Source organism: Trichechus manatus, unplaced genomic scaffold, assembly GCF_000243295.1.
Source record: "Trichechus manatus latirostris isolate Lorelei unplaced genomic scaffold, TriManLat1.0 scaffold00068, whole genome shotgun sequence".
Taxonomy (NCBI): domain Eukaryota; kingdom Metazoa; phylum Chordata; class Mammalia; order Sirenia; family Trichechidae; genus Trichechus; species Trichechus manatus.
In genome coordinates this window covers 14,019,684-14,033,182 of record NW_004444004.1, presented here as the reverse complement: position 1 = coordinate 14,033,182, position 13,499 = coordinate 14,019,684, and the positions used below count along the sequence as shown (strand labels likewise).

At 38.3% G+C, this 13,499-nt stretch overlaps 1 protein-coding gene across 2 annotated transcripts in view; it reads left to right on the top strand.

Moving 5' to 3' along the window:
- Window positions 1-7,844: 7,844 nt before the first annotated feature.
- Window positions 7,845-13,499, top strand: part of UPF3B (UPF3B regulator of nonsense mediated mRNA decay) — an 18,119-nt gene continuing 12,464 nt past the window's right edge. For both annotated transcript variants that reach the window (XM_004379827.2, XM_023734500.1), the window contains exons 1-4: window positions 7,845-8,105; window positions 9,024-9,130; window positions 9,279-9,385; window positions 12,142-12,240. In XM_004379827.2, the coding sequence (XP_004379884.1) occupies window positions 7,950-8,105; window positions 9,024-9,130; window positions 9,279-9,385; window positions 12,142-12,240 (469 nt within the window). In that variant the 5' untranslated portion in view covers window positions 7,845-7,949. The remainder of the gene's footprint in view (window positions 8,106-9,023; window positions 9,131-9,278; window positions 9,386-12,141; window positions 12,241-13,499) is intronic.

Genomic DNA, 13,499 nt, shown 5'->3' with positions numbered 1-13,499 from the left:
TTTAGTCAGTCACAGAAGGACAAATATTATATAATACCACTATTGTAAGAACTCAAGAAAAGGTTTAAACACAGAAGAAAACATTCTTTGATGGTTATGAGGGTGGGGAGGGAGGGTGAGGGTTATTTACTAACCAGATAGTAGATAAGAATTACCTTAGATGAAGGGAAGGACAGCACACACTACAGGGAAAGTCAGCACAACTGGACTAAACCAGAGCTAAGTAGTTTCCTGAATACAATCAAACACTTTGAGGGACAGAGTAGCAGGGGTAGGGGTCTGGGGACTATGCTTTCAGGGGACATCTAGGTCAACTGGCATAACAAAGCTTATTAAGAAAATGTTCTGCATCCTACTTTGGTGAGTGGCTTCTGGGGTCTTAAAAGCTTGCAAGTGGCCATCTAAGATGCATCAATTGGTCCCAACCACCTGGAGGAAAGGAGAAAGAAGAACACCAAAGACACAAGGAAAGTATTAGCCCAAGAGACAGAAAGGGCTGCACAGACCAGAGACTTCATCAGTCTGAGACCAGAAGAACTAGATGGTGCCTGGCTACCACCAATGAGTGCCCTGGCAGGGAACACAGACGGAGCAGGAGAAAGGTGGGGTGCAGAACTCAAATTCTAGTAAGAAGACAAGACTTAATGGTCTGATTGAGACTGGAGGTACCCCGGAAAGCATGGCCCCCGGATTCTCTATCAGCCCAGAACTAAAACAATTCCGAGGCCAACTCTTCAGACAGGGATTGGATTGGACTGTGGGACATAAAGTGATACTCGTGAGGAGTGTGCCTCTTAGCTCAAGTAGATACAAGAGACTAAAGGACAGCTTCTGTCCGGAGGTGAGATGGGAAGGCAGAAAGGGTTAGGAGCTGGTTGAATGGACATGGGGAATCACGGGTGGAAAGGAGGAGTGTGCTGTCACAGTATGAGGAGAGCAATTAGAGTCATATAACAATGTATGTATAAATTTTTGTATGGGAAAAAATTTAAAAAAAGGAATTCCATATTCATTCAACAAATATAGCAAATACAACAAATTCTTTAAAAAATAAAATAAAACCTTAGTACCTACTGTATGGAAAGCATTTTTCTAAATCCTTGGGATACATAGCTAAATGAAATGGACAGAAATTATGTCCTCATGAAATTGACATTCTAGTAGAGGGGGAGACAGGAAATAAACAATAAACATAATAAAATAGGTGAATTATATAGTAGGTGCTATGGGGAGAAAAGAGCAGCTAAGGGGATTGAGATTGCCTGGGACAGGAAATGGATTGAAAGTTTTTAAAGGTTTGTCAGAATCACCTCATTAAGAAGGTGAAACTGGAGCAAAGATTTGAAGGAGGCAAGGTACTTGGCGAAATATATACAGCTAAATTTTCACTTGAGAGTGAAATAATATTTTTAGACATATAAAGATTGTGGGTATTTACTATTCACAGGCCCTCACTGATATAACTATTAAAACAAAGATTTCACCAAGAAGTAAACTGAACCCAGAAGGAAGGAGAAGAAAGCAAAAAGCAATAGTCAGCAAATACTCTGATAATCATATTGGAAAACCTACATGGGTACTGTTAATATAAAAAGGGGAGGTTTAAAAAAAAAAAAGAAACCCAAACACCTTACAACCATAACATGGAAAAGTGGGTGGTATGATGAGAAAGATTGGAATTAAAGTATTGAAAACTCCATATATTATTTGGGAGAATGCTGTGGTTAAACTTATTAACTCTAAACTTACTAAAAATCAAATATGTATGTTGAAATTTTAAATCAATAGTAAAAAGATAGTTTTAAAAATACCTCTAAAAACTAAAAACACAATCCCAAATAGCTAACGAGTTAGGGAAAATAGTAAGGGAGACTATGAAAAAATTGAAACTAAATGACAATAAAATACATATAAAAATATCTGAGATGGAGTGGCTGGTGAGTTCGAACCGCCAACCTTTCGGTTAGCAGCCGAGCACTTAACCACTGCACCACCAGGGCTTCTTCAAAAAGAGTGAAGGTATACATAAATAATATTGAGACAAAAAAGAGAGAGAGAGACATAACGACAGATTCAATAGAAATTTAAAGCCACATAGAAGACTTTGGAAACACACTAGAATGAACATGTTCCATCTCCACACCACTCTGAGATCCCACTAAAATGATAACAGAGAATTATAAAAGATCTGGACCCACAAGGACATAAAACTTGCTTAGCTGAACGGAAGAAATGTGAAACCTAAGTACACGCTCAGGAGGAAGTCAACAAGCAAGCCAAGTTGTATTGCAGAAGCCCAGAAAAGTTCAAGAACTGAACACATCAGCATAAACATTTTACATTATCTGCAATAACTATAATGTACTAGGAAATGGTCTATCATTTCTATCAGTTATAATCACAAGTACTGCTAATACTGCTATGGTTTGTTGTCGCCTACATGCATACTTGGAGGGAATGCTGAATTCCAGTTAGTGGTTAGTGAAAATAAACATGTAATTTTTTTTCCATCCAAGTTGACAAGTTAAACAGACACACAACCTATGACCCAGCAATTCCACTCTTAGATACATACTCAACAGAAGTGAATGCACGAAGAAACGTGTACAAGAATGTACATAGCAGCATTAATTGTAACAGCCAAAAATTGGAAACAACCTAAATGATCAAAAACAGTAGAATGACATCAAGTTAACAGAAGAATCCAACATAGAAGAAAGGCAAAGAGAAGACCCAGGATAACATCTGTGTACCCGTTGCCATCGAGTTGATTACGACTCATAGCCACCCTATAGGACAGAGTAGAACTGTTCCATAGAGTTTCCAAGGAGCGGCTGGTGGATTCGAATTGCTGACCTTTTGGTTAGCAGCCATAGCACACCATAGCTCTTGTAGCAGGCCTAAAGACCAACCAATCCTTATAGGAGGATGAAGGCAGAGGACACGAGGAGAAATGTCTCAAAAAAAATAAATAAATAAAACTAATACACTGCCTCACATTTGACCTTATGAAGTAAGGTTTTACATCTCTGGATGAGTTTGGAGAAAAAATAGTAATGGGTACAAGGAAATCAATCAAACCAACAAACAAAATAATCAAGGTAATTATTAAAAACCAGTTGTTGTCGAGTCAATTCTGATTCAAGGTGACCTCATGTGTGTCAGAGTAGAACTGTACTCCATAGGGTTTTCAATGGTTGTGATCTTTTGGAAGTAGATTGCCAGAGCTTTCTTCCAAGGCACCTCTAGGTGGACTGGAACCCTCAACTTTTTGGCTAGTAGCCTAGCGCTTAACGATTTGCGCCACCTGGGGACTCCAGGAAAAACAAAATGTTGTACAAGAAAGGAAGCATAATAATCGTATGTTACATGTCTCAGCTATGAACATTTACATAGTTGTAATAACGTTAACACTGAATTGTGATTTAATGAAAAATATAATTAAATAATAAGGATGGGGTAAGGGAAAGTATATGGAAGAACAAGACTTTGCACTGTGAATAAATCCTGTTAGTACTATTTTTATTTACTTGTGTCTTGACAGTGTACTATGACTTAAGTGATTAATAACAGGTACAATTTCTGAGCTAGCATTACTTTCTGCAATCGTTTATGACTTCATGGAATTTCCCAAAGCATGTTTTACAATCTATTGGAGTTAATGCAAGCCATAACACATGCTAGGTAAAGCAGACTCTTAAGGAAAACATGACAAGAGTGCTTATATCCTTATACTGAATGTCAGGGAAGCACAATAAAGAGGACCCCCCATAGCTTACAATAAGAACAAAGCACAGTCAAATTTAATCCTCCTTGGAAACCTGCCTTTAGGATGATTAGTCAGGTAATAAGGTTTCTTGTCACTGGGTCATAAATATTCTCTATCTCCAGCTTTTTTTAATTAGTACAGTGAAAAGCAATTTATACCAAAGCTCATAAATGAGTAGAATATTTTTAGGTCCAAAATACTGTTTTCTCTCTGTTCAAGACTCCCTGTCCATTTCTCTCTTTTAATTGAGACTGGAGAATAGACAAATAATTTTATTTTACATTTCTCCTGTCAGTCACTTTCTGCCTTTATGTGTGCGTTTGGGGGAAATGGGGATTGTAAGAGAAGTAAACCCTCATCTTCAATAAAAAGTCAGTGGGTCATCCCCTCCTTTGTTTATGTGTGAAACTGAGTGCAGTATAAGGGCAAGGGGTAGTGGAAGGATTTGGGGAATTAATTAGGCAAACAAACCTTTTGTTTTGAGTTTAAGATTTAGGGGGAAAAATTCAAATAATTTTTAAAATTGTAGAAAAAAGACTAATTTAATACTATTTGTCTTAACATCATCAAGATAAAGCTTTTATAGTTTGAATACCCTGTTCTTAACTGGTGAATCTAAATGATTCCATTTTTAAACTCACCGTTATTCATTATTATATGATTATCCAAACAATGGTTTAAAGTATTTGAAACAACAAAAAGGCAAAGGATCTTTAATGTCTATAAAAAGGAAATATGACCTATGAGATCTTTTAACATTGGAAACTTTTTTTTTTATCTTTGGGACACTACTCTGCTCAAAATTAGAAAATTATTCATTATGAACCATTTTTCCCTTTAGCGTTTAATCTATACTGCTTAGAAGTTTACCATGCTTAAAGGAGAAACATATTTCTGATCTTAACTTTTTTGTTTGTTTGTTTTATTTTAGGTTTAAAAAAAAAAAAACATTGTCATCGAGTTGATTCCACTCATAGCGACCCTATAGGACAGAGCAGAACTGCCCCATACGGTTTCCAAGAAGCGGCTGGTGGATTCGAACTGCCGACCTTTTGGTTAGCAGCCATAGCTCTTAACTACTGTGCCACCAGGGCTCCTATTTTAGGTTAAGAGGGGCTTAAATGTTCTTCTTTGGTATTTCCTCTTCTTTGGGGGCTTGTCTTATAGCCCCGGTCTCCTCAAATCTGAATTTTTATGAGTTTCATTATATCTCTCTCTAATTGTCGTCTCTTCTATATCCATGCAATGTGTTACTGTACTTGTTTAATATTTGACATGAAGAGTATCTTCATATTTTTGTAATACAACATAAACCCCAAAACCAAACCCACTGTTGTTGAGTCGATTCCGATTCATGGCGACCCCATTGTTCAACAGAACTGCTCCATAGGGTTTTCTTGGCTGTAACCTTTACGGAAGCAGATCACCAGGCCTTTCTTCCATGGTGCCACTGAGTGGGTTCCAACAGCCAACCTTTTGGTTAGCAGTCGAGATGGTATAAACAATTAAGCACTTGATTACCAACAAAAGGTTGGCGATTCAAACCCACCTAGAGGCACCTTGGAAGAAAGGCCTGGCAATTTGCTTCTGAGAGGTCATAGTTTTGAAAACCCTATGAAGCACAGTTCTGTTCTGCATACATGGGGTCACCATGAGTAGGAACTGACTCAATAGCAATTGGCTTTTAATATAACATAAACAGCATTTCATTAACATTACTTTTACATCTGAGAATTTGCCAGTATATTTAAGATAACTGAATTTTTTTCTAGTTCTGTGTGTGGGGTGTGGGCATGTTAAACTGCTAGACTTGGAGATGTCATTTGGGCTCATGAATCAGCATATTATTTGCTAGCCATGTAATTTTGGGTTTGAACCACCAACATATCTGTCTTAATTTATGTTGCAAAATAGGGAACTGCAAAATTGGGCAAACAATAGTACCCGCAAAAGGCTGGTGCAAGGGCCAAACGAGTTAACACCAATGCCCAGCAGAGGGTAAAAACGAGCTTTTATCATGATTGTTTCTGTTACTGTGAAAGTCCATAAGTTTCCTTTTGTCTAAATTTCATCTCACTCTCGGTACATAAAGGAGCCCTGGTGGGGCAGTGGTTAAAGCACTCATCTGCTAACCGAAAGGTCAGCAGTTTGAACCCACCAGCGGCTCTGTGGGAGAAAGATGTGGTAGTCTGCTTCGGTAAAGATTACAGTCTTGGAAACCCTATGGGGCAGTTCTACTCTGTCCTATAGGGTCACTATGAGTCAAAATTGACTCAACAGCAAAGGGTTTGGTTTGGTTTTGGTCTCAGTACATAGCAACTTTGTAAATTCACACTAGAGAAATAAGATTGATTTATAATTTTTGTTTGACTTTTATATCCTGTGCAATCATTCCCCTGGGAAAGTTATACATTTCCAGGATTATTTTAAGTTTATTTGATTTACTTACAAATTTACATAAGCGTGATATTCTCACTCAGAATTTAATGTAATCCCTCCAAAGCTCAGTAACCCATTTCAGATGAGAAACTTTTGTATAATTGAGAAATTCACCTTAATCTCCCATGAAACTGAATTCCTTAACTCATATTTTCTATTACCTCCTGCTTTATGTCATCAGTAGACATGGAAAATAGCTGGTTAACACTTTTTGTTATAATGCTTAACTGATGGAAAAGTATTTCAAATAATTATACTATGTAAGTCTCCTTTTTACGTTGGAGTCCAAAGTTCTCAAACATATCTTTAACTTGGCTAATATATAAAATAAAATATTATGCTTTCCTTCACAGGTAAAATTAGAATCAGCAGGCACTTATGTGAAATAAATTTGCTTTTTTTTTTTTTTACAAATTATCCAACTCCTTTCCTAACTGTCTGTTCAGGATTTGGGTCATTTCAGCGCTAATCTGGGTCAAGAATTATTTTAAAAGACTAATGAACACAACATGTAAATGAAAATAGCTTTTCTCTTGAAATTAGGTGTTAGTTTTATTATTCCCATTAAGCTAGGTGGAGTTGAACGCCAGGCAGTCCCACATGCTACCCACAAGGAGTTTTATTTGTGAGGTGAATTAATATAAAAGGGACGATAGAACTTATTGAAAGCAGCCTGCTCAATGAAGGCCACAGATGAATTTTTAAAGTAAGGCTTGTATGTATGCATGTGTAGACATCTTTCTTCTGCTTTTCTAGGGTGTGGTCCCAAACATGATATTGCCCATCTTGGGAAGAAGGACCTTGAAGTGTACAGTGAAATAATGAGGACTTTTTGGGTTTCTTTTGAGTCCTTCCTTCTTCCCCTTCTCTCTTTTCTTTCTTCCCAGTTTGGGACTATTATGAATAACGTATAATTGGCCTTCTTCGAAGTGGAGAGGAGGGTGACTCCAATTAAGTCATGTCGGGTTTTACTTTTTTCCTTCCTGCAGGGCATACCACGATAGAATACTTTTAGAAAAAAAAGGTGATGAAAACAAATCTCAGTTTAGTCATATTACATCATTTAAATATCAGCATCTTGTGCTTGTTTATTAAGTATGTGAATCAGCTATGAATACTAACCAATATAAGGAAAAAAAAAACTAAAACTTCTAGAAGTACACTTTAGAATCAATAGTAGAAAATACAAATCGTTCCCCTAATGAGGTCAAATTTGGAAAACACCAAGTTTATTTGAGGAAAATAAAAGGAATTACGGCCTGCAAGAACCTATATTTTGACCTGAAAAACAGTGAGCTTTCAAGATTAGAGGGTTCAATTTACTTACAAATTGGGACCCTGAGTATTCTATGCTCCCAGCACTCCTAGCCAGAAGTTGGTAACTGCTTTGTATGCCGGGATCTGTAGTCCCCGAGCGAGTAGTTCTAGTCAAGATGGCGGGGTAGCTAATGGTGTGCGAAGGAGAGAGCCCCGAGGGAGTCTGGGCCGCGACGGGATTGGGGGTGGGGAGATTCAGCGAGCGGGAAGTAAGGACCAGGTGTTAAAACCTTTCTACTGAGGAAAGCCGGGCGCTCTGAAGTGTCGCGAGATCCTGGCGCGGCCCAATCGAAAGGGAGACCAGGCTTGTAACTAGGATCATTTGTTGGGGGGCGGAGCTCTGAGGTAGCTGGGCGGGCTTCGTCGGTGCCTCGCATAGCGGCGTTTAGGCCCAGCTGCCGCTGTGAGAAACGTAGCCGTGGCCATGAAGGAGGAAAAGGAGCATAGGCCTAAGGAGAAGCGAGTAACCCTGTTAACGCCCCCGGGGGCTACAGGCAGCGGCGGCGGGGCTTCAGGGGAAAGCGGCAAGGGGGAAGATAAACAGGATCGCAACAAGGAGAAAAAAGAGGCGCTGAGCAAGGTGCCTGTCGGCCGTTGGCCCGCGAGAGGGTGGGACGGGTCCGCCGCCCACAGAGCATGGTTGAGAATGGGGCTGCCCCTCTTCATCTCCCAGTCTCTCCCTCTGTCTCTTCGTCTGAATGAAAATCGCACCACCCTACCTCACCCACTCGCCTGAAATGAGGGAACCCCCTCCCGGCCAAGCCCCGGGGTGGGAGTGAGGGAAGGTGGGCTCCCCAGATGAGAAGGGTTTAGGTCAGAGCTGTGAGATGATTATCGGGGATGGGGCGACAGTAAAGAGAATGGAAAATTAAAAGGTTTATTGGGGAGAATTAAACTAAATCGTGAAGCGGACCTCAGAGGTGGGAGTAGTTTGTGATAGTATTAATGGAGGCGAGTTGGGGAAGCGCGTAGGGGAGATTAGTGGTCTTTGTAGGGGGGATCGGGAGCATCCTATTTTGGGAGTAATAGGTGCATTTTTTATACTCTTAAAGTTAAGAGTTTTGAATTTTGCAAACTGAATGAGGAAGGATTTTGTTTTAGGATGTGCTGGATGTGGAGAGAAGAGGTATCAATAAATCAAGAGTTTGTGGCACCCACAGAAGATCAGGGTTGGCCTACTGATTTCCTAACACTAGATTTGTTGAAAAATGGGTGATAAAAAATGCTGTGCAAACCTAATAAATTACGGGGCTGCTGGTTAAGAGCAGAACGTGAGGTCCTTAATCCAGGCAGTTCTCGTTTGTAAGAGTTTTTACAAACCGCGTTACTATTAGGTTTGACACTTTCTGATCATTAGGCTGTCGAAAAATATTTTCTCCTGGGTTTTTACAAGTAATCTCGTCTTTTAAAACCCAGCTTTCTTTAGGAACTGTGATTCTTTCAGGTATGACAGGAAATTGATTTGTAGTAATTTGATTTTCCTTATTCATTTCTTAAGGTGGTAATTCGAAGATTACCTCCCACTTTGACCAAGGAACAGCTTCTGGAACATCTTCAGCCTATGCCGGAGCATGATTATTTTGAGTTTTTTTCTAATGATACTAGGTAAAAGAAAAAGATTTCTTCAATTCTTTGCATCCTACCAATATTTTCCTTTTGATTTTTGAGCCCGTCTCTTTATTTAATGTATGTGTACTTGTAATTCAGCCAGACTCCCGCAAGCGCATTTACATAATTGCTTTCCTCTCTGCAGTCTGTATCCTCATATGTATGCCAGAGCATACATCAACTTTAAAAACCAAGAGGACATTATTTTGTTCAGGGATCGCTTTGATGGTTATGTATTCCTTGACAATAAAGGTGAGTCCTTGTAACTAAACTAGAAGGGGAGTTTCTTTGTCATTTGTATGTTTAAGACAATGTGTGCATCACAGTCAGTGCCTTCATAGCTTTTCTAAAATCCTGGGTCATAAAATGTGCAACATTTAAGGAGTTTTTACCCATGTGATAAGCTTAGCACAGTCTTATAAATAGATGTGTAACTTGTCACTTGCCCTCTAGTATTTATTAACCTGTTCTTTCTGTGGTTTGATCAACTGGATGAAATCACTGCCATTTTCTTGTGTGACAATTTTTTTGCCCTGGATTAGATGATACATTGTTTTAATTATTTACTAGTTTCAGCAGCAATATTGATAAATAACTCTTTAAACTTGTACGGCAAGTTTTACATATTCTCATCTTGCTGCAAGGACCAATATTTATTTAATTATTTAATTCAAATACTTTAAGCCAGTAGTTGCCAGTGGAATACTGGTTGACATTTTCACTCAGTTGTATGTAATTAAAACAACGAACCTGATGATCTCCCCTTTGTCATCCAGGAGGGTCTGGTCTGTAGGGAAGAACAATTTCTGCCCTAACTGTCTTTTTATTTATTATCTGCTACTTGCACAAGATTTAGTCAGATGCCGAAGCTGCCATTTGCCACTTTTGGCTATGCAGTCACAGGTGAATGGTGTGTCATTTTCTTTTGTTTTTTCAGTATTCCTTCAAAGTTGGTAAAAATTAAATCTTCGCCAGGAAATATACCAGTTAAAAGATTGCCACTGTGTATTGGCCAACTTATATTAATCCTCCCCCCACACCAGCTACTTCTCCACTCCAACTTTTTTATTCCAGTAGATAGCAATGATTTCCTAATTGCTTAGCCTGGAAATCTGGGTTGCGTTTAACCTTTTTCTCCTTTTTTATCCCCTACATTTAAACAAGTGATGAATCTTGTTAGTTTATTTTTTTTTATTTTTATTTTTTATTGTACTTCAGGTGAAGGTTTACAGAACAAATAGTTTCTCATGAAACAGTAGTACACATAATGTTTTATGACATTGGTTAATAACCCCACGACATGTCAACCCTCTCCTTTCTCGACCTTTTATTTTTTTTTTTTGGTGAAAATATACATAGCCAAAGATACACCATTTCAAAAGTTTCTACATGCACAGTTCAGTGACATTGACTATGCTCTTCAGTTGTGCTGCTATTCTCAACTTAGATGAAGGTTTACGGAACAAAAGAGTTTCTCATTAAACAGTACACATGTTGCCCTATGACAATGGTTAACAACCTCACAACACATCAACCGTATCCTTACTCAACCTTGGGTTCCCTATCACCAGCTTTCCTGTCCCTTTCTGCTTCTAGTCCTTGTCCCTGGACTGCTGTGCCTCATTAGTCCCATTTGATTTTATGGGGCTGTCCACTCCCCGGCTGAACAGTGAACCTTGGAAGTGACTTCACCACTGAGCTAAAAGGTGTCTGGGGGCCATACTCTTGGGGTTTCTCCAGTCTCCTTTAGGCCAGTAAATCTGGTCTTTTTTTTGTGAGTTAGAATTTTGTTCTACATCCTTCTCCAGCTCTGTCCAGAACCCCCTGTTGTGATCCCGGTCAGAGCAGTCAGTGGTGGTAGTGGGGCACCACCTAGCTGTACTGCACTGAGTCTGGTGGAGGCCTTGGTAGCTGTGGTCCATTAGTCCTTAGTTTATTATTTTTAAATGTCTTGTTCGTCTAGACTTATTAACACTTTTACAGTTTATGTCCACGTAATGCTTGGACAACCACTGCCTCTAAACTTATAGGATTTTCCATTTTTATGTAATTCATTCTGTTATATTGCCATGAAATTAATCTTTTAAAAAATACTGATTTTAAGATAACAGTAATAAAAAAAAGTTCAAACTCCTTAGCCAGGTTTTTAGGGTCCTCCATAGTCTGGCCCTACTTGTTTTCTCAGCCTGTATGTCACAGTTTCTCTCTTCTTTGGCCTGGTTTATCTATTCCTTCTCCTCAAGTATGTCACAGTAATTAAGCTAATCTGATTGAACATTCATTAGCATTTCTAAAACCATGTTTTCTCCATGACTGCTTTATGATGCCTCCTGGCCATTTCTGGTTATATGATTCTGGCTTATGTCTACATACCAATGATCTAAAGATAGTATTTTATCTCTTGCGTGACATTTTCCTATGGCAGGGATCTGGTGTATTTTTTTAATAACAGCTTTATTAAGATATAATTCACATATCATAAAATTCACCCTTTTAAAGTATACAGTTCAGTAGCTTTTAGTATACACATAGAGTTATACAGCCATCACTACAACCTAATTTTAGAACATGTTCATCACCCCAAAAAGAAACCCCATACCCATTAGCTGTCACTCTTCATTCTCACCACCACCACTGCCCCCTCCCCCTCCCCAGCTCTAAGCAACCACTAATCTACTTTCTGTCTCTATCAATTTGCCTATTCTGGACATTCTGATGTATTTTTTAGATTAGTTTATTTCATATATCAAAATGTCACGTTTTAAGAGTTGAGAAAATAAATATTTTCCTTCTGTGCTATATATTTTCACTATGTTATCAGTGTGAATTTTGGACTCCTTTGATAGCATGTTGAGTATAGTTGTGCCAGTGTTGTTTATGCCCGTTGGGAGACCCTCTTCAGATTACTGCCATCATAGGAGGCCTGTAGAGCAGTCGGTTGACTCCTTGTATCCACTTTTGACATTTTCTTTGTTATAGCAAGTTTTGTGGTTTTTTTTTTTAAACAGGTCAAGAATATCCTGCTATCGTAGAATTTGCACCTTTTCAAAAAGCTGCAAAAAAGAAGACTAAGAAAAGAGATACCAAAGTTGGGACTATCGATGATGGTACAGTAGTGCTGTAGTTATGTAATGTTATTCTATGGGTTTTTTTTTAATATTATCTCTGTAAAGGTTAATTAGACACCAATATTTTAAATAAGAAAACATAGGGAATAAAGTTATTGAGAAAAGTGATTTGCCAATGTAGGCTTTGCTTAATTGTTAGAATGGAGGTGGGTTTCCTACAGAGAGTTTGTCTTCTGGCTAGCAGCATTTCAGTCCTCCACCGTTAAGCAATATGGGCTATTGGGTAGTAAAACAATGCCGGTGGTGGTGTTGAGAATGAGGAGTGACAGCTAATGGGTATGGGGTTTCTTTCTGGGGTGATGAACATGTTCTAAAATTAGACAGTGGAAAAAAATCGGATGTTTCAAAGTATAACAACTGCTTATTGAGACCTCTTACTGTTTTTATGATTATTTATTTGGCTTTCAGTTTCCATTATCTTTTATAACTAGGAAGGTTTATTATTGAGAGCTGCGATCAAAAAGTTTCCATACCTGAGTAATTTAATATAAAATGGCTTAAGTGGTCAATCCTATTTTTTAATTCTTTGAATATGCAGTTACCTATATACATAGTAATTAGGTTAAACTGAAATAGAGGAACTGAAAAACAGGAATAATTGGCGTATAGGGTAAACTGGGTCCAGATTTTGAGATCTCTATAACGAGTTTTTTTGTGATGTTAGATAAAGACTTGGCTCCAATATTTCACATTGGATTGATATTTCAGAATAATGTAGTTTGATTTCCATCACTTATTACTATAACTGGTATTTTGTAAAGAAGACACAGTAAAGACTCAATGACACATAGCTGCTTATTGATTATATCATAGATTCAGATGTGGAAGACTGTAAATCAAGTGACATGCTCAACAGTACATAGAAACTCCATAATGCAAGCAGTAGAATGACTCAGATATGTTACCTTTCTAAATGTCGAGGTGTCTAGGAAAGGACTCCAGGAACTATCATCACCTCTAGTGTCACATCTAGGACTTGCCCCCTAATTTATCTTTTCGGAACACCTGATTTTCATCTGTTGATGTAAAAAAATTGCTCTGGCAGGTACGGCTAACCTCATCTAACTTAAGGAGGGGGAGAGAATCATCAGCATCAGCCCAAGGCTGATTCTTTTTTTTTTTTCTTTTTTTTTTATTTTTATATTTTATTGTACTTCAGGTGAAGGCTTACAGAACAAATAGTTTCCCATGAAACAGTAGTACACATGTTGTTTTATGACATTGGTTAACAACCCCAC